At 41.8% G+C, this 21,360-nt stretch overlaps 1 protein-coding gene and 2 long non-coding RNA genes across 5 annotated transcripts; 1 reads left to right on the forward strand and 2 right to left on the reverse strand.

Moving 5' to 3' along the window:
- Positions 1 to 10,513: 10,513 nt before the first annotated feature.
- Positions 10,514 to 11,185, reverse strand: LOC125589782. The gene is made up of 2 exons (XR_007325936.1): positions 10,987 to 11,185; positions 10,514 to 10,844 (listed from the first exon to the last, which is right to left on the reverse strand). It is a non-coding gene; the product is annotated as an uncharacterized LOC125589782 (long non-coding RNA).
- A 6,803-nt stretch (positions 11,186 to 17,988) lies between these two features.
- Positions 17,989 to 19,638, forward strand: LOC106348976 (heavy metal-associated isoprenylated plant protein 16). 2 transcript variants are annotated; one of them, XM_048762198.1, is made up of 3 exons: positions 18,064 to 18,610; positions 18,704 to 18,782; positions 18,849 to 19,638. In XM_048762198.1, the coding sequence occupies exons 1-3, from the start codon at positions 18,605 to 18,607 to the stop codon at positions 19,424 to 19,426; spliced, it is 663 nt and encodes a 220-aa protein (XP_048618155.1). In that variant the 5' UTR covers positions 18,064 to 18,604; the 3' UTR covers positions 19,427 to 19,638. The 2 variants fall into 2 exon arrangements, with proteins under 2 accessions (XP_048618154.1, XP_048618155.1); XM_048762197.1 differs by having other exon boundaries at positions 17,989 to 18,610; positions 18,704 to 19,638.
- On the reverse strand, positions 18,639 to 20,660 carry LOC106348978. Of its 2 annotated transcripts, none has more exons than XR_007325937.1 (3): positions 20,485 to 20,660; positions 19,730 to 20,191; positions 18,639 to 19,420 (listed from the first exon to the last, which is right to left on the reverse strand). It is a non-coding gene; the product is annotated as an uncharacterized LOC106348978 (long non-coding RNA). The 2 variants fall into 2 exon arrangements; XR_001271051.3 differs by having other exon boundaries at positions 19,176 to 19,368; positions 20,485 to 20,659.
- Between the last annotated feature and the right edge of the window lie 700 nt (positions 20,661 to 21,360).

Consider the following 21,360-nt stretch of genomic DNA (forward strand, 5'->3'; position numbering starts at 1 on the left):
AGTGTCTAGGCTACGAGAGCTGTCGGCGAGATTCCTAGTTCTAAAACCCTAAGACGGCAAAAACCTAATTGAGTCGCAGCTCGAATAATAAAAACGGAAAATTGCCTAAAATCGCTCTAAGTGCTAAGTTTTCTGTCAAAAATTCCTCTCCATGCCTTTCGCCTAGGACTTCTTATATACTGGCTCCAAGGTCAGTTTACGTTTTTCCTCTTATGCCCTTAAGCCGCCATAGCATAAAAATGGAGATATTTCATTTTTTCCGATCTTCGTAATTATCTTCAAAATTTCGTATTTATTCGCGGAAACTTGACATTTATCTTTCCTTGCGAACCAAGCGTAAAACGTCAAGCGGCTTACGGGCTGTTGGTTAAGAAATCGTAAGTTGGGCCTCGAGTCATGTCTTAGGTCTCTTTGGGCCGTCTTCTGACTCGAAGCGTTTATTACGGCTTCTTTCAATAAAGAACGAACTTTCCGCGGTTTTTACGGTAAAGTTTGACCGATAACTTAGAATAGCGGGGAACGTGAAATGGGTTCGCTACGGTCTTCGGGAGATAGCATCGAAGGGTAGATGAGAATGCATGGACTAATATCGTATCGACGTTTCGGAAGAGCTCGGTCGCTACGTAGCTGCGTAACAACCTTTTTCGAGCTCTTGTCTGATGACTCGCATTTCTTCTGCAAAGCTTTTCGTAAAGAAGAATCTATTTTCGAAAAAGTATTTGTCGAAGAAGGTTTCTACGTTTTCTTCTTCGGGGATTTGGACGTTAACTTCGTCACAACCGTTTTCGACCCCAACAGTTAGCCCCCCAGCTCGTTAGAGTCGAGACTCTAGCAGGCGGTTTGACGATTTTGGCAAAGTTAGGCGTATTAAACGAAGTTTACCTCAAATTCCGCGGAAGAGAATTCCCGAGAAGGTGTTTATTAAAAATATAAAATTTCGAGCCCATACTTCTATAAGTAGTGAGCTCTTGTCATTCATTTGCTTCACGCCTTCCCTTCTTCAAACCTTCAAAACCTCTCTAGCTCCAAATCTCTTGTTTTTAACATGTCTTCTTCCCATGGTGACAAGCGAAGTTCCGATGTGGAGATGGGCGAGGCCACCTCTCCGGCGCCGATTCTGACTTCTCCGGTCGAAGCGCCGGCTTGCGTTGCCGACCATCTCTCCTTTCGAGAGAAATTAGTTCGTCGCCAAGTCGAGAAAGAACAGGTTCGAGCTGGCGCCGAGTTACCGTCCTCTTCTGCACTGGCCGTTGCTCCGGGTCATGGGACCGAGGTCGTAACTCCGAGAGATACGGGAACTCTCGCAGGCTCAGTCATTCCGGATGCTTCGGCTTTACCTGCTGGATCGTCCACGACTCCGATTCTCGTCGAAGATAAGGAGAGGGCTGTTGACTCTTTGCCTCTTCCTCCGGCCAGGAAGGAGATCGTTCTAGCGCCGCGCGCTCCTAGTGTTGTTCCGGTTGCTCAGCCTAAGGGCCGGAAGGGAAAGTTTACCAAGGGCGGTGACGGGGAATCTTCGCAGCAAGGAGACTCGAGCATAGCATCGCGGCTTCGCGGAAAGGTTTGTTGCTCACTAACTTTCTTGATTGTTACATATTTTTCTAAAAGACAAAGAATCTCTAACTTTGTTCCCGTTTTGCAGTCGTTGATCGACGGGATGATCAGCGAGTGCGGTTCTGAGACCAGTCGTCTTGCCGGGGAGTTGTTGGAGCTGCAGGGTAGATGGTCTGAAACAGAGGCCATGCTGACGGCTGTCAAGGATTCTCACTCCGTGAAAGTGTCGAAACTTGAGGTCGCGATGGGGGAGCTCGAGAGGGACCTCGGGAAGACGGCGAGTTCATTGTTTAAGGAAAAGAAAGCCAGGAAGGCTAAATCTTCAGAGGTGCGTCGTCTTCAGCGTCAGATCGAGGGTGATGCAGGATTAGCAAGCCGCAGGATTCGAGAGGCCAAGGACGCTCTTCGTTCTGAGTTTCAAGCTCGCTTGGTGAAGATCTCCGCCTTTCTGGGCTCTCTCGAATGCATCCGGAACAAGGATTTAGCCTTGGCGACGATTGAGGGCGGGATGGCTGTGGTTCAGTTGTTCCAAAGTGAGACTCCTCCGACCTTAGAGGCTGAAGAGGCCCGACTGTCCGGCTGCAAGGGAGATTTGGCAGTCGTGGATGGAGATTTCGATCTCATCCTAGCTAACCTGAAATCCGCGTGATTTCTTCCGACGTGTTCAGAAGGCCCGGAGGGGAAAGATCCGGTGCTCGGAGAAGGCGGAGGTGATGCGGCTCCAGGCTTGGACGAAACAACTGGTGAAGAGGGAGCGTGAGCTCTAAGGATGACTTTGGTTAGATCTCTTGCGGGAGATTTTTTTTTATGTTTGATGTTTCGGCCTTAAATGGCCTCATTTCATGTTTTGGGACTGGCCGTATGTGGCTTTGAATCGCTGCCGCTCTGCGGCTTTTTATGACAAGATGGTCGAGTTACATTTTTCATAAGCTTACGTATGGCATGGAAGAAGGGTGATGAGTTGTCATCTCATATCCTTCCGCGAGATATCGACTTCGCGGGATATCTGAAAATGTCGAATATAAACATAGAGGCATGGTTTTGGGATTTCGTAACTTTTGGATATCATGCCTTGAGATGTTAGAGACCAGTGCACTGGGTTTAGGGCAAGACCTAGGTTTACTTTCGGTTTTAAGATTTTATGCGGTGACTAGCCGGCTATCGATTTATCTGTCGCGATTTTAACCTGATTCGTACCGATTTAAAGTTTGCGATAGGATCTCGGCTTATATGACTTGTTAGATATGAATCGAGCATCTCTCCGGAGACAATTTTTAAGCCAACCGGAAGTGCTGGACCAAAATTTCGGGTTTCTTTTATAGCGCTATTATTCTTGTGTCGGATGTACGAGAGTCATCTTCGTGAGATGGCTATGTCTGTTTAGGACGTTCAAGAGTTCGATGTGATCAGCACCGAACTTGGTGGCAGATGCCGTCGTTTAGAGTTTTTGCGCAAGATATGTGTTAAAATGTTCATCATTTTTTGACGGAGTGACCGTTTTCGTCGCTCGGAAGAAGTAACCCTCGAGGCATCTCTCGCGACGTCTCGCGATGCCAAAGGCTGCTTCTCCCTAACGGCTGATTTATTTTCGAATATCGAAAATGTTTTGCGGATAAAAGATAATTTGCTTGGTTCAGATATGTAGGAAACATCGAAGGCGTGGTCGGATGTTTTCGAGTTTGAGAGTATACGAGTATACGAGTATACGTATCCACTCCCTCCCCTTTTTGATGAGGAGGGACAGCTTAATTTTCCTTTCGACAAACTGCTTACGTACTCCTTATGGAGATCAAGCCGTCTCGTAGTTCGGTGATTGTGAGTTGGTTTGTTTAGTGATAGTATTTTTTGAGATGCATCGGGTTCCAGGTTCTTGGAAATTTTATGCCTTGCATGTTGGCTATTTCGTAGGAGCCCGGTCGGACGACTTTTTCGATTTTATAGGGTCCTTCCCAGTTTGCTCCGAGTTTTCCCGCGTTTTGTTCAGCGGTGTTTTGGAAGACTTTGCGAACGACTAGATCTCCCTGATTATATATGCGATTCCGTACGTTGGAATTGTAGTACTTTGCGGCTGCGTGTTGGTAATTTTGGATTCGGATGAGCACTCGATCTCAGCGCTCGTTAATGAGATCGAGATCGTCGAGGAGCATTGCGTTGTTGAGCTCCTCTCGTTCTGGAAGTAATCTTCTTCGAACACTGGGGAACTTTACTTCTGCGGGAATCATGCATTCCGTTCCGTACACCAGAGTGAAAGGGGTTTCTCATGTTGCTCGCCTCGGGGTGGTACGGTGGGACCAGAGGACTCCCTCGAGTTCGTCGGCCCACCTGCCTTTTTTGGCCTCTAAGCGTTTCTTCAGTCCGTCGAGAATGATTTTATTAATCGTTTCAGCTTGTCCGTTACACTACGGATACCTGGGGGTTGATTTGTTCAGTCGTATCTTCCATTTTTCGCAGAATGCCTCGAACCGGGTGGAGATAAACTGAGATCCGTTATCGGTTACGATTTCGTAAGGAACTCCATGCCTACAGATGATGTTTCTCCATACGAAACTTTCGACTTGGACATCTTTTATACTTGCGTACGAATCTGCCTCTACCCATTTTGAAAAAAAATCGGTGAGGACTAAAAGGAAACGCTTTTACTTTAAATTATGAAGGGGACCGACGATGTCCATGGCCCAGCGCATAAAAGGATAGGGCGATGTGATGGAGGAGAGAACTTCGGCTGGTTGTCGGATGGTTGGAGCATGCCTCTGGCATTTTTCGCATTTTCGTGCGAACTTCTCGCAATCCCCGATCATCGTTGGCCAGTAATATCCATGGCGCTTGATTTTCACTGCCAGTGATCTTCCGCCGGAATAATTGCCGCAGGACCCAGAATGTACTTCTTCCATCACTTTTTTTGCTTCTTCCCCTTCCAGGCACGTCATGAGTGGTCCGGAGAATCTCCATTTGTAAATTTTGCTGTCTACTGTTGCGTAGCGCACGGCCCGTGTTCGGACTTTGGGGGCTGCCCATTTCTCGGTGGGCAGGTGTCCATCGATAATATAGTCTCGAATTTTCTGCAACCATGGGGTATCGCAGCCGTAATCAGATTGCTCTGATTGCGGTCGTATCGTAACTTCTTCTTCTTCGTCATCTTGACCTTCTATAAGGTTGACGACGATTGGTGGTCTGATGCTCGGTGTTCGATGAACTCGACCGGAATTACCCTTTTAAATCCTCGATCAGAACTCGATGCTAAGGCCGCGAGAGCATCTGCTTGGACGTTTTCGGAACGGGGAATTCGCGTAAGGACAAAACAGCCAAACATTTGAGCTAGTTTTTGGACCAGTTTGAGGTACGCGTCCATCCATTCGTCCCTGGCTTCATACTCTCCGATGTACTGACTTGCCACTAACTGGGAGTCGCAGTAAGAGTGGATGTTTCGTATCTTCAAGCCGTGAGCCAAACGCAGTCCTGCGACGAGTGCTTCGTATTCGGCTTCGTTGTTTGAGGCGTGGAATTCCAGCCTGAATGATTGCTCTAAGATCTTGCTCGTTGGAGATGTGAGGCGAATTCCGATGCTTGATCCCTGCTTGGACGAGGATCCGTCGACGTGAAGGAGCCAAGTGGAATTTGGTTCCTCGTTGGTTATGGTCTTTGTCGGTAACTCGACCAAGAAGTCCGCAAGAACTTGTGACTTTGCGCTTGTTCTCAGTCGGTACTCGATATCGTACTCGCTCAGTTCGACCGCCCATTTGGCCAACCGGCCCGATTGGCTCGGGCTATGCAGAATCGTTCGTAGGGGAAAAGTCGTGAGGACGACGATCGTGTGGGATTGGAAATATGGTCTTAGTTTTTGGGCCGATGTTACGACCGCGCATGCTAATTTTTCCATTAGCGGGTATCTAGATTCGACATCTAGCAAGGTTTTGCTTATATAGAAAATAGGTTTCTGTTCGCCGCGTTCTTCCCTGATCAGCACGCCGCTCACAGCTGCTGCCGATACAGCGATATACAAGAACAAAGGTTCCCCCTCCACGGGTTTTGCGAGGACTGGAGGGGAAGCTAAATACCGCTTCAGCTGTTGGAAAGCATTTTCGCATTCTTCTGACCATTCGAATTTTTTATTTCCCCGTAAGACATCGTAGAAGGGCAGACACTTGTATGTCGATCGTGAAATAAACCGGTTAAGTGCTGCGACTCTACCGGTCAGCCTTTGGACTTCCCTCTTATTCTTCGGTGAAGCCATCTCGATCAGTGCGTTGATCTGTTTTGGATTGGCTTCAATGCCGCGGAATGTGACTAGGTAGCCGAGGAATTCCCCTGATGCCACGGCAAACCTGCACTTTGTCGGGTTGAGCTTCATGTTATGGGAATTTAACTGCGCGAAACATTCCTCGAGATGTGATACGTGATCCTTTGCTTGGAGGGATTTGACGAGCATGTCGTCGATATAAACCTCCATCGTTTTACCGAGTTGTTTAGAAAACATACGGTTCACGAGTCGTTGGTAAGTTGCGCCATCATTTTTGAGGCCGAAGGGCATTACCCTGTAGCAATAAGTTCCGCGATCGGTAACGAACTCAGTCTTCTCGCGATCGTCAGGGTTCATCATAATCTGGTTGTAACCTGAGAAGGCGTTCATGAAAGACAGAAGTTCGTTTCCCGCCGTTGTTTCTACTACTCGATCGATATGTGGCAGAGGGAAACTATCTTTTGGACAGGCTTTGTTTAGGTCGGTAAAATCCACGCAAACTCGCCATATTCCATTTTTCTTTCTGACTATCACGGGGTTAGCGAGCCAGTCTGGATACCTCACTTCTGTTATTGACCCGACTTTAAGCAATTTTTCGACCTCGTCGTTGACCGCGGAAGCCCGTTCAGGTCCTAGCTTCCGCCTTTTTTGTTTGATGGGTTTGAAAGTTGGATCGATATTTAATTCGTGACACGTTATGTTAATGTCAATCCCTGGCATATCTTCCGCAGCCCATGCGAAAGTATTGAGGTTCTTTTTTAGCCAGGTTATGAGCTCTGTCCTTAAAGGCTCGCGGAGATTGGCTCCGATCTCGACGCATCGTTCCGGAGATGCTTCATCGAGACAGAATGTGACCACAGGTTTGCAAGTTGGTTCACGTTTTTCCTCTAGGACCGTGATGTTACGAGACTGCCAAAAGAGTTCAGGCGAATCTTGACTTCGCAAACCCTGGTCGGAGACCTTTTTCTCCGTTTTTCTAGGAGTGGTCTCGAGGTCTGGTCATTTTCGTTTTTGTTCTGCGGCGTAACACACCTGTGATACTCTTGGGTTTCCCCATATTACCTCGACTCCGTTAGGAGTTGGAAACTTGAGGCAAAGATGGTATGTCGATGGGATGGCACGCATGACCATGGCGTTTCCATGATAACGTTGTAAGATGCAGGATGGTCAATGACCAGAAACTCTGTGACTCTTGTCACGGTTCCGGCTTTGACTGCGAGATCAATCGACCCGTAGGCCATGGTCGTTTCTCCCGAAAGTCCCAGTAGTGGGCTAGGGTATTTCACGATTTTGGATTGATCAATCCCCATTTCCTCGAGAGTATCTTTGAAGATGATATCGGCTGAACTTCCGGTGTCGATTAGCACCCTAGCGAAGTCGATATCTCGGATCGTCAGTTCGATAACAAGGAGATCGTTTCGAGGTTTGGCTCGATCGACCGTTGCTCACCCCTTGAACGAGATGATGTTCGCGCACGTTGAGTCTTGCATATCGTTCCTGATCGTAGAGTGGCTTTTGCGGGTTAGATTGATCCGTACCCCCCCCCCTCCTTCTAGCGCCAAACTGTGGGAACCGAAATTTGTACTGTCGATTTCCGTTTAAATTAGAAAAGTAGAATAACCCTAATTTCCCAGAGGTCCCAGATATCTGCTAATACCACACGCCAAGCAATCAGAACACGAAAAGAGAACAGTAATAAAATAAGAACTCGAAAAAGAGAGCAAGATAGTTCTTATTCCGAATCTGCGTTTGAGCGTTTACAACAAGGTAAGTGTCTGGGCTACGAGAGCTGTCGGCGAGATTCCCAGTTCTAAAACCCTAAGACGGCAAAAACCTAATTGAGTCGCATCTCGAATAACAAAAACGGAAAATTGCCTAAAATCGCTCTAAGTGCTAAGTTTTCTGTCAAAAAGTCATCTCCATGCCTCTCGCCTAGGACTTCTTATATACTGCCTCCAAGGTCGGTTTATGATTTTCCTCTTATGCCCTTCAGCCGCCATAGCATAAAAATGGAGATATTCCATTTTTTCCGATCTTCGTAATTATCTTCAAAATTTCGTATTTATCTGCGGAAACTTGATATTTGTCTTTCCTTGCGAACCAAGCGTAAACCATCATGCGGCTTACGGGCTATTGGTTAAGAAATCGTAAGGTGGGCCTCGAGTCATGTCTTAGGTCCCTTTAGGCCGTCTTCTGACTCGAAGCGTTTATTACGGCTTCTTTCAATAAAGAACAAACTTTCTGCGGTTTTCACGGTAAAGTTTGACCGATAACTTAGAATAGCGGAGAACGTTAAATGGGTTCGCTATGGTCTACGGGAGATAGCATCGAAGGGTAGACGAGAATGCATGGACTAATGTCGTATCGACATTTCGAAAGAGCTCGGTCGCTACGTAGCGACCGAGCGGAACACGCGTTCGGTTGCTGCGTAACGACCTTTTTCGAGCTCTTGTCCGATGACTCGCATTTCTTCCGCAAAGCTTTTTGTAAAGAAGAATCTATTTTCGAAAAAGTATTTGTCGAAGAAGGTTTCTACGTTTTCTTCTTCGGGGATTTGGACGTTAACTTCGTCGCAACCGTTTTCGAACCCAACAGTTATCACTACCGGCACACTTTTCTCTTCTTTCAACGCACATTTTCATCTTTCCACATATGAAAAACCCAGAATTACCCTTTTGTTATTATTTTCTTGGTTGCAATTTTATTTTCCTTCTCTCACTTTCTTTTCTTTGTCTTTTGGCAGATCTGAAACCCAAATAACATCTCACAACGAGATCACTACTGACATCAAAGAGAAGATGCGATTGAAGCTCATCTCTAAAGAATCAATTTGCTTGATGAAATCGAAAACAGAACTCCAACCTTCTCTTTCTTATGTAATCTTCTTCTTCCTCCTCCAACCTTAGTCATCGATTTCCTAAAAAACAATCGTTGAGCAGCGGAAGATGGCTATGAGTGGCGGATATGCAGCAACAACCACCAGTTTCTACGGCTGTGACGGAGCTCTTGCGGTTCGTGAACTCTTGTTAAGTATCCAAAATTCAAAATATGCTATTACAGTTGTTCTTGTTGATCTGTGAGTTTTGGGTTTGTAAGATTCAAGTACCTTAAATATTTTGGGATGTGATGACAAAAAAAAAAAAAAATATTTTGGGATGTATAAACAGTATTTAAATAGTATTTATATATTTTGATGTTCATGTCTTCGATCTAAATGTGTGTACACAACCATTTGGTGACTAGTTAGATTTTGTGAATCCTTTTTGTTCTTAATTTCACCTCATATTTGTTAGTACGTCTTTGATCTCGAGAACAAGTATCCAGACTCTATTCCTATAGTTTTGTTTATAATATAATTCAACTCGTTTCATTTCTAACAGAAAAAAAACCCAGTATCAGATATGTCCCAGATGATATTCAGATTCAATATTCTATAACATGTTGTTCCAGGAACTCGACGGCGGAAATCATTTACGGCTTCTCAACTGCAGACACGGCCCTGGAAATATCACACATGGATACGTTCTAGGGGACATGGACACAAGCATTTTACTGTCCACATAGACAACATATGCAAACCAGCGTACACATGGACACTAGTATTCAACCGTACACATGGACACCACCATTCACGGTCCACATGTGCATCACCACTATCTTGGTCGCCCCTCACTCCCACATTCACACAACCATCTGCATATCCCAGGAAGAATGTGATATCGATACAAGCAATTTGATAAGAGAAAAAGACAAAAATAGCACTAAATCAAGTTTTTGTTCCCAAACTAACACTCAAGGTCAAAAGTCACAAAAATAGCACTTAATGTTTTATCAAAAGTCACAAACTTAGGGTTTATAGTTAAAGGGTGGGGTTTAGGATTTAGGGTTTAGGGTTTAGGGTTTAGGGTTTAAAGTTTAGGGTTTAGGGTTTAAGGTTTAGAGTTTAGGGTTTAGGGTTTAGGGTTTAGAGTTTAGGGTTTAGGGTTTAGAGTTGAGAAATGAGGTTTTGGGGATAAGATTTCAAATTCTGAAAAATAAAAAAATTAAAATTTTCAAAAGATAAAATGCTATTTTGGTCATTTTAGTTTTTGAGTGCTATTTTTGTGATATAAACTTAGAAAGATGCTATTTTGGAGATTTGCCCATTTGATAACCCACCATTGTTATTTTTCTGTTTTAGATTTGAGTACTCACATTCTTCATACTCCTCATTTTTGTCTCTTAAACATTGGCACAAGATGTTATTCTCATTATCTAGTAGAGAACATAAGTTGTAATTTTTGTGTTGTGGACTGATTCTTCAAAATTCAGCATAATGTTCATGGTTGTCTCTAGAACATTAACCATGCTGCTATTCAGCTTGTACGAAAACTTGCTTTTCCATTTCTACACACGCGTCTGTTCTAGTTTTATACACATCCACGATCATCAGTTGCAATACATGCATACACTTACATTGTTGTTTACATTTGTTGCTAATCAATTATTGTCTTTCTTCCCCTTGCTACTTTTCTATTTTGGATCAGTGAAGTTTTTATCTTCTCTTTAGGATTGACTACTCTTCACTCTTCTTACTCAGGTTTTGTTCTAATTAGACACATGCTCCTCGTTCTTATTGAACATTGGCTTTACTTGTAATGTCCACGTGTACATATCTTTTTTTCTTTGTACACAAGTACACTATTATCGTTATTGTACATATGTACCATATCAAATCTAATATGTACGTAAAGCCTCCACCATCTCTGTCCACAATTATCCTTCCACAATTGTTGTACACACACACCATATACAATGTGTTTTGTATACTACATACACCGACACGTACACTTGGATTTTATACTCCCATTTCATTTCCTCATGTACGATGACCTATTCAACCATCCACTTAAATTCCAACAAACTTACATATATAATCCAAGAAAAAAACATCCCACCGAGTGGAGGTTCCATACCAAACAAAAAAACATCCGACTTTGAGTACACATTTAACTATTTGCTCAGAATTCTCTCTGTTGCAAACAACCTTGACACCAGGCCTTCGAATCTCAGCCTACCGGGGGCAAAAATAATTTTTAAACTAGGTTACAACAAACTGAAACATAACCAATTTCAAAACAAACAATCATCACATTTTTTTATCAAACAATTCACATTTTTTAAAGAACATTGAATAAACAACACTCGTCACTTACCTCAAACTTTACTCTTTTAACACCGGTCGTCATCAACCAGAGAATGAGAGGAAATCAAATGTTTTTTTCTCTTCGTAGAATGGAATCTGTGAGAGAGTAAAAAAGATAAAGGCAAATATAGTAGATAAAAAATGTGTGGCCAGCGTTTCTCCTAGATCAAGATTTTAAATTAATTTGTAATTGAAATATTTGATTTACCGCCCAAGCCAGCAAATAAATTCAATTGCTTTAATTCTTTTAGTTAGGGGTTTTAGAGTCTTTTCGACATAAAGAAGTGTGCAAAGAGCAACATGTGTCTTATTATGTAATAAAAAAACAAAAAGCGTCTATTACTGTAAATCACTCTAAATAAAAGTCAGAAGAGAATCAAAAAGAAGTAGGATCCCTGAATGGGTTTAGGAATCAGGATTCTATCTCAAGTGGAGGTAAGTGAGTAGAGTGTGGGTCCCAGAAAAAAAAGCAAAAAAAACACGTCTTTTAAAAGCATCACAACCCCTTTGTGGTACTTTTTCGTCTATTTTCCGGTAAAATACTTCTTCCGTTTCATATAGAGTGTCACTTAAACATTTTTCGCACATACAAAGAAAATGATTGAGATATGTATGTATGTTTTCATTAATTACAGATAGTTAACCAATAGTATTTGAGGTATATAAATTTATTTATAAGATCAATGTATTTGCAATTAATAATTGGTTGAAATTGATTATAAATTGCATTAGAATTGTAGAATTACACTTTTTATATTACAAAGAAAAAATGCTAAAGTGATATTTATTCAGAAACAGAGGAAGTGTAAGATAAGTTCTAGGGTTCTTGGCTCTTGTTGGAAGATCAGTTTGTGATTTGGGGCAATAAATCGATTGAAATCACTTGGATTAAGTTGGTTTGGAAGTGTGGTAGTGACTTTATCGATGTCGGCGGCTATGAACAGAGCTTTAATGGCTCTTTCACTGGAAGAAAAAGATGAACCATTCGAAATGCCGGATCTACCGGGGTCTCGTTCGAACGAGAAGAACAAGCTGAGTTTGGTGGGGAGAACTTTAAACCCGAAATGTTAGAAGATGTCAACACTAATTTGGAGGATGCTTGGAAAATGGCAAAAAGAAGGCAAATGTCGTGGAGTTGCTCTGTCTCAAGAGCGATTTCAGTTCTTTTTTTACCAGGAGCATGATTTCTTGGACGTCTTGGAGAAAGGTGTTCATACGTTCAATGAGTGGGCTCTGGCTATAGAAAGGTGGGTGGAAGAGCCACCGGATGACTATCTGCAGTATATTCCTATGTGGATCTGTATATGTAATATTCCCATGAACCATTATTCGAAGGAAGCTATCATGACGCTTGGTGATCTGGTTGGGGAAGTTAAAGAGGTTATCTTCGACCCTCTGAAACCACAACTACTGAAATTTAATGTGGTGAACCCTTTGACGATGTCAAGGGTAGTCAACATCAAAGGAGCGAAGCCGGTGACCATTCATTTCAATTAGGAGATGATTCAGAAGCGGTGTTTCATTTGTCAAAGGCTAAACCACGAACAAACTATTTTTCCCCTTGTAGTGAAGAAAAAAAAAGATGAAGCTCTTGTAAGGCGTCAGAGGATTTTAAAGGAGTTGGAACTAAAGAAGTTTATCTTAAAAGAAGATGATCCTCTTTTTGGTGTGCTTAAGGAAGATCAGGTGGGGATTAATCCAATGAAGAGGAGGCCAAAAATTGTTAAGGAGGTGCATGATGAGATGAGACAGTATCTGATGTTGGCCACTGATGAAGATATAGTGGTTAGAGAAGAGAGAGTGAGAAGATCGGTTGCAGCTGTAGAACAAGACCCCATGTTGTAGCGTATTGTGTTAAGGCTTGAGGCACCTCCAATTATGTCTCAGGATTTTTTTTTAAAAAGGCAAAGGGACCGTCTTATTGCATGAGGAATCTAATAAGCCGAAGTTGGGCATGGCTCAACAGGAGAAATTAATGGCTTCTACTATCAGAGTTGGCACTGCAGGGAGATGGAATGCAGGAAATATCATTATGGCGGAAAGTGAAGACACAAATTTTAGATGCAATTTTATAAGTTCTTCTGATGGTTCTACTGTATTTGGGATTGGTTTCTAGAAACCATGTGCTTCGTCCGGGACTAAGAAGAAAACATATCAGCGTAGGCGCCCTCCTAAATCAAGAAGAAAGCCTAGACCCTTGTTGGCTGCAGATAAGGAGGATGGGGTTCTGTGGGATAAAGCGGCTGGGAAGAGAGTAAAAGGGAGCAAGAAGAGGAAGGTAGAAACTGAAGTTGGGGATCTTCTAGTTTCGCCGAAGTCTAAAACCCCGAAGGTGATTCCAAGGGACGGATCGTCCAATTTTTAAATGAGCATTTTCAGTTGAAATTGCCAGGGATTGGGGCGTACTCAAGACCTAACAATTCGGCAACTCCGGAAAATACGCCAAACACATTTTTCGGAGATCATGTTTTTGATGGAGACAATGAATTGTAGAGATGTTTTGGTGGATTTGCAGCAGTGGCTTGGTTATGATAGGGTTTTTACGGTTGATCCGAGAGGCTTGAGTGGGGGCTTGGCACTATTTTAGAAAAATGACATCAAGCTGGATATTAAGTATGCAGATAAGAACCTGATTGAAATGCATGTTCAATATGGTGAAGTTAGTTTTCTCTGTCTTGTATATATGAGAGAACCGGCGTCAGAGGGGAAAACATTGTATGGGAGAGAATTAGTAGGTTCGGGGTTAGAAGAAGAGAAAAGTGGTGTTTTGACTGGAGACTTCAATGAGATCCTCGATAATGATGAAAAAATTAGAGGCCCGCTGAGACCGAAATCTTCTTTTAAACATTTTGGAGATATGCTTTCCGCTTGTGGGATGAAAGAGTTGGAGTCGTTTGGTATCAGATTCCCATGGGCTGGACTGAGATGACGAAAGTGCATCCAATGCTGTTTGGACAGAGCTTTTGGCAACAAGGCGTGGCTGCAAGCGTTTCCTGCTTCTAATCAGAAGTTCTTGGATAAGCGTGGTTCGGACCACATACATGTTTTGTTGAAAATGTAAGTCTTTCAAGCTATGTAAGCGGGTCTATTTTGTTTTGATAAAAAAATCTTGTTTCAACCTGGGGTGAAACAAAAGATCATTGAAACGTGGAGAGGTTCTTTGGATGGGTCGGTCAATCGAAGCGTGGCGAAAAGGTTAAGAGATTGTAAGGGAGCATTGAATGCTTGGAAGAAAGAGCGTCTCTTCAACGCCAAAGATAGAATACACATTCTGGAGAGGAGGTTAGAATGGTTCCAATCAAGGAACTACCTTTGTTGGCTTGCGATCAAAGTGATAAAGGAGTTGTGCAAAGCCTATAAAGAAGAAGAACTATTATGGCAGAAAAAAAAGCATGAAAAAATGGCTACGTATGGAGACCGAAACTCGAATTTCTTTCAGGTTAAGGCGAACAGAGCGAAGAGAAAGCTTATAAAAATCAAGGATGTAAACGGAGTGGAGCAATGGTCAAAAGCAGCAAAAGCACAAGTCGCGCTGGACTATTTTAATGATATGTTCAAGTTCTCTAATCCCCCAAGTTATCAGACTTATTCCAGGAGATGAGACTAAGAGTTTCAGATGCAATGAACCAGGGGCTGATTGGCGAAGTTACAAATGAAGAGATCAAAAGTGTTGTGTTCAGTATAAAGGCCTCAAGTGCTCCAGGGCCGGATGGAATGTTGGATATCTTCTTTCAACAGTTTTGGGAAGAAATCGGGCCTAAAGTTACTCTGGAAGTGAAGAAGTTTTTTGAAAGAGGGAGAAAGCTGTAAAATTTTACTTATCTTTGTTGCCAAAAGTTCAAGAATCGGAAACTATGGTTGATCTGCGCCCGATAAGTCTTTGCTCGGTGTTGTATAAAATCATCTCGAAGGTGATGGTTTGTCGCTTACAGTCCCTTCTCCCTGAGATTATTTCTGTCAACCAATCAGCCTTTGTGGCGGAGGGATTGATCACCGATAACATTGGGATTGCGCATGAAGCAGTGCATGCTTTACAGGTAACCCGATGATCATGAATGAGTGTATGGTGGTGAAAACGGACATGTCAAAGATGTATGACAAAATGGAGTGGAGTTATCTTAGGGGTTTGTTGGAGGCTCTTACGTTTGAGACGAAATGGGTTAACTTAGTGATGGCGTGTGTTTCCTCGGTCTCCTTTGCGGTGCTGGTGAATGACCATCCTTTTGGAATGATCAGGCCGCAGCGTGGTTTACGCCAGGGAGATCCTCTCTCCCTGTTTCTTTTTGTTTCTTTACACTGAGGGTCTCACTCATCTGTTGAATATAATGGAAAGGCTGAGCTTGCTCAACGGTTTGAAATTCTCAGAATCGGGACTTTCAGTTCACCATCTCTTGTTCGCAGACGATAGTCTTTTCATGTGTAAAGCGACTGAAAACCAAGCTAGGACTCTCCATAACGTGCTTTCGGTGAATGGTAAAGCTACTAGTCAATCTATCAACTTGCAGAAGTTATCAATTTCTTTCGGATCACAGACAGATTCCGCATCTAAACTTGTGATCCAAGGAATGTTGGGTATTTTGAATGAAGGTGGTTCAAGCAAGTATTTGGGGTTGCCAAAGTGTTTTAGTGGGTCTAAAATAGAGTTGTTGGATTACTTAAAAATACGGGTGAATGGCAGGCTGAATGCATGGTATCTAAGGAAGCTGTCGCAAGGTGGTAAAGAAGTTTTATAAAAAACGCAGCTTCAGCCCTCTCTGTTTTTGCGATGTCAGTATTCAAACTCTCTAAAACAATCTGGGCCAACTTTTGGTGGGGCTCAGACGCTCACGTTAGGAAAATACACTGGATTGCGTGGGAGGAACTGGGCTTATCGAAGGAGAGAGGAGGGATGGACTTTAGAGATTTGGAAGCATTTAACCAACCCTCCTGGCAAAATAGGCGTGGAAAGTATTATCGTCTCCTCAATGTTTGTTGGCTCATCTCCTCAAAAGCAGATATTTTCCAAACTCAAAATTTTTGGAAGCCAAATTGAGAGAGAAACCACCGTATGCATGAAGAAGTTTGATGTTTGGGAGAAATCTCCTAATTAAAGGTCTGCAGAAAAGAGTCAGAGATGAGAACTCAATCAATGTTTGGACTGACATATGGATTGAGGGTGAAGCGGATGGGTATGGATTGTGGGTGAAGCGGATAAAGAATTGTACTTTCAATGTTAATCTGAGAGTAAGGGATCTGATTGATTTCCATAACAGAGGATGGAACGTACAGGTTTTGGAGGAGGAGCTCGTGCCTTCGGATATTCAAATCCTCCTCAAGAATCAACATGTTACGTCCGAAGAAGACTTTTGGACATGAAAATTTAACAAACCAGGAGCCTATTCGGTTAAATCTAGTTATTGGTTAGCGTCACAAGAAAAAAGTAGGGAGATTCGTAGCACGGCTGGAGCTCTCCCATCAATCAATATCCTCAAAGTTCAGACTTGGAAAGTGCAGACGGCTCCAAAAATCAAGACTTTTGTTTAGAAAGCTCTGTCACAAGCCCTTCCGGTCGCTGATCTGTTAAGGGAGAGATGAATGAAGTGTGATGAGAGATGTCAATTGTGTGGGTTCGAAGGGGAATCAGTGAACCAGTGTTGTTCAGTTGTCACCTTGCTAGGCATTGTTGGGCCCTCTCAAACATCCCTTCTCCTCGGTATGGCTTTAACGAGCATTATATCTATGAAAACATGTCGTATCTACTGAAGTTGAGTAAGGATGTAAGGATCGATATTGGAACATCACGAAGCTGGCCTTGGATACTTTGGTACCTGTGGAAGAATAGAAATACCTTTATCTTTGAAGGTAATTTTTTTTATGCTGAGCAAATTACGAAGAAAGCGAAAGAAGAGGCGGATGCTTGGTTTCTTGCGCAACAAATGCAAAATGGAATGTAGGGAGCAGAAGCAAACGTGCGTGTTAAGGGTGCTCCGAAGGATAATCATGTTGTCTTAGCAGGCTGGGTCCTATGTGAGTTTGATATGGACTGGTCTAAGTGTCATGGTACCATGTGTGCGGCTTGGATTGTAAACGATGAGAAAGGTAGAATGTTGGAACACAGTAGGAGAGCCTTCTCGGACGTGAAGACAATGGGTGAGGCCAAGCTGCGGGTGTGGTTGTGGGTTGTATAGAGTATGAAAGCTTGAGGAAGAAAAAGGTCAGGTTTTCAATTTTTATTTTTGGGGACTTTATTGAGGCAATTGAGAAACCTGTCATCTGGCATGCCTTACAATTAGAAGCATCAGAAATTAAGAAAGAGTTGCAAGCTTTCGAGGCGTCAGAATTAAGGATTGGATCGCTGATCTCAATCAGATTCACATCTTTCATTGCTCAGAATGTTAGGTGCCTTGGTGGTTTTCCCGTTACGACCCACAAACGCAACTTTTGCGGTTGGTAGTGGTTGACAGTGTTTCGAAATAATCATACAAACCGCTACAAATCGCTCCAAACCGCTCCAAACCTCTTAAAATCAAAAGCAGGTTCCAGCTAGCTTTTGCGGTTGCGGACGGTTGCGGGTGAAAAATAAATATAAAATTATTTTCAAAAATATTTTAAAATGGAAATATTATAAATAAAAAATATATACATATTTTATATATTAATTAAAATTCACAAACAGTATCATAATTTGTTTTATAAAAATTTTAAACTAACTATTTATTAGAATTTTTAAACATTTATATACGCACATATATAAAGATATACACATATATAAAGCGAAATAAAATATTTTTTAAAAAAGTTTTAATATAAATCTTTAAAATTTCAACTAATTTAATTTTTTTATAAATAAACATAATATTTTTATTAATCATATTATATTAATAATTATTATATTTTATTACAATAGTATGTTTTTATATTTTTATAATGTTATAATATGAGTAATTTATTATTAAACCGCTGTAATATCTTATAATCAACTAATCACAAATATCCCGCAAACGAAACAATTTTCAAACGTTATATTAATCATACAAAACGCTTAATAACGCTTGAAACCGCAATCACCCGCATCCGCAAACTGCCGCATCCGCAATCGCAACCGCTGCGTTTAAACCAGTCGGGCCCTTAATTAGTCTTATGTGGCGGCTGGTCACCCTGGATGGTTAGATCACTTTTATGCGAATGAAAGAAACTCATCTGATGGCTAACATGATTGTTTGGATTTTTTGGTCTGCCATTGTTGGGCGTTGATGATAGTTAGTCTTGCTAACATATTTTTTTGGATGTAATCTGGAGCAGTCGGGTGGCCATGTGCTGGATGTAAAAGGCTTTTGGTATATATATATATAAAATTTCAATTTGGGAAAAAAAAATATTTTACAAAACAGTAGATGAGTTGGTAAGAGTTATAACAACTTTCTAGGGCATTTCTAAAATATGTATGGGTTGTAAAGTATTTTAACCAAAGAATTATGATAAAGCGTGTGTACTAATAAGCACCTACCTGGTTTTTATATACTTTTGATAACAACGAATTGAAAGCGAAATCCTAACGATTGTCAACAGCTCATATATCAGAAGAGAATACACCATTAGGAAAGACATTTCTTCAGACTTGTAGGCAATCATCTTAAGCAAACAAGAAGATGAAGGTAAGTATATGTACTCAACAACAAGTAATATTGTGAAAGTGTTTATATGGCTTCTTTGATTGACTTGATAAGATTTATCATTTTCACACGCAGCAAAAGATCCTGTTTAGAGTGACTATGACTGATGACAAGACCCGAGCAAAAGCTATGGCAAAAGCAGTTCAGTTTAAAGGTAAGAAGACCTTCTCACAAAACAAACTAACCACACAGATGTTGGATCTAACGCTATGGTTTATAGGTGTCTCAGCCGTGGAGATAAAAGGCGATCACAGGAACCAGATAGAGGTAACAGGTACTGAAGTTGATATGATCTGCCTCACCAAAATGCTCAGGAAAAAGGTAGCCTTTGCAGAGCTTGTAAGCGTCAGCAAAGTCGAACCTCCAAAGAAGCCAGAAGAGGAGAAGAAGCCCGCGCCATGTAAACCATGTCCACCGCCATGTAAACCATGTCCACCGCCATGTAAACCATGTCCTCCGCCGCCATGTAAAGCATGTCCTCCGCCGCCATGTAAACCATGTCCTCCGCCGCCATGCAATCCATGTCCTCCGCCGCCATGCAATCCATGTCCTCCGCCGCCATGTAAACCATGTCCTCCGCCGCCATGCAATCCATGTCCTCCGCCGCCATGCAATCCATGTCCTCCGCCGCCATGCAAACCATGTCCTCCGCCGCCATGTAATCCATGTCCTCCTCCTCCCTGTTATCTATCTCCTCAAGGATACGGCGTGCCTTCCGCCTTTCCGTACCCGTGCAACCCCTACAGTTACATAGGGGAACCAGTTTACAATCACGAACCCAGTTGCACAATCCTGTGAAATGGGTTTGCACGGAGGAAGGTTAATGGAGAAGAGATCACAGCTTGTGACCAAATGTAAAGACTAAAGAATCAATATGTTTGTTTATTTAGTCGCATGAATAAAGAGCTCACAAGGCCAAATCAATTTCTGCTATCTCTATATGATACTAGTCTTTTATGCATTGCCTATAAAATATTTGGATGTGCACAACAATCATAGCATTTGGCCTAGGATCTGTTTCCTTCCTTGCATAGATTGGTACATGCTCATATTCATAAAAATGAAATGGTTCTTGTTCTTCTACAAAACTAAGTCACTGACCTTGATTTTTAAAGTAGTAGTAGCCAACAAAGGCTATATGCAAAATAAACTCTCAAGGTTCAAGCTATTGTAGCGGATATTGTAGCCCCCTCCAGCTTAGATGATGGAGAAGTGACAGGGTTCTTCCCACTGAGATTCAGCTTCAGTCGTGTGGGAATCCGTAAGAGGGAGAGATATCCCCAATTGGCATCGGGTTATGGTTTTCAGGAGGATGTCGACCGGGAAACCTAAGCAAGAAGGCGATACGAGATTGGTGGTTGCCGCCACGACATCTATCGTAGAGTATAAACCTCCGGTGATGCTCGAAGATCTAGAGATAAAGCTTAGAAGAATCCTGGAGAACGTCCCGGTCCGCGTTAGCAACACCTCTGGTAGTTCCGCTGGTTCTGGATCCGGTGATTTCCACCAGTACCGGCAAATGAGGCGAAGAGAGCAAGACCGACTCACAAGGATGTATATTGACTATAACAAGCGTTTGAAAATGGCGGAATTTAAAAAAAAAAAAAAAAAAAAAAAAAGATTCAGCTTCAGTAAGTGCGTATTCATACTCACATCAACACCTTCAGGAAACATCAAAACAAAACATCCTTTTTTTAGGGAATCTCTTAAACTCTGAGACTCACACATGACTAGGCTGTGGATTGAAACTAACTTAGTCTAACTAAGAATTGAACCAAAAGTGAATCGATTCTCCAGTATCAAGACCTAGAAATCAAGTAATCCATCGAGAGAGAGAGCTAAGAGCGTAAGCGTACCAGTGATAGTGACATGAACAACAGTACCGTTTCTTGAGCTCGACGATCGATACAGTTTCGTTGTTCAACTTCATCAGGAACCTGTGTTCCGTAGTACCTGACCAGCTTCAAACGAAAACCCCCTCACATCAAAAGTTTTCTATGCTCGTAACCAATTTGCCCCAGTGGCTCTCGTAAGGCCCATTACTACTTTATTAAGAATCGTATTCATTTTAAAATTTACTGGCCCAGAGGCTTTTCCGTTATTGATTTTGACATCACTAAAAGATTTACACATAGTTCCAACAAGTTACTGAAACTAAGGCTCCAGCGACCAACAGAATGGGTGGGAATAACTAATTCTTTAGTATTTTTTACAATTTTTACCATTTACAAAAAATATTTGTTACCTATAATTTCCTAACATTTTTTAAGATTTAAGGAATAAAATACTACAATTATTTCTTGACAAATTAGGAGATGAATGAATTTTCCTTCTATTTTATTTCCTTTTATTCTTTTTTTCCTATTTCTAAATTTAATTGATATTTATAATTTATAAACTTTTATAAGATTATATCTTTCTATTTACTGCATATATTTTTTTAATCCACTGAAATCAACAGTAAAATAAAATTTGTAAATAGATTCGCATAATAAAACAGTTTGTGGTGATTTCTTGTTGCAAAAAATCCATATCCATTATGTATTATTGTGTATGGCTGTTAAACATATTCTACAGTGCATGGAAAGTTGTATCACAGAACTATTGTCTGAATATATATTTTTTATCATTGTTACATGTAGCTAAATCCAATCAATCATTGATATAATCAGATCATAATCTAATAGAAAACAAAAAAAAAAATTATAAATAATATATTCAAAATTATAAAA

The sequence above is a fragment of the Brassica napus genome, chromosome C7 (assembly GCF_020379485.1).
Source record: "Brassica napus cultivar Da-Ae chromosome C7, Da-Ae, whole genome shotgun sequence".
In the NCBI taxonomy this organism is placed as follows: domain Eukaryota; kingdom Viridiplantae; phylum Streptophyta; class Magnoliopsida; order Brassicales; family Brassicaceae; genus Brassica; species Brassica napus.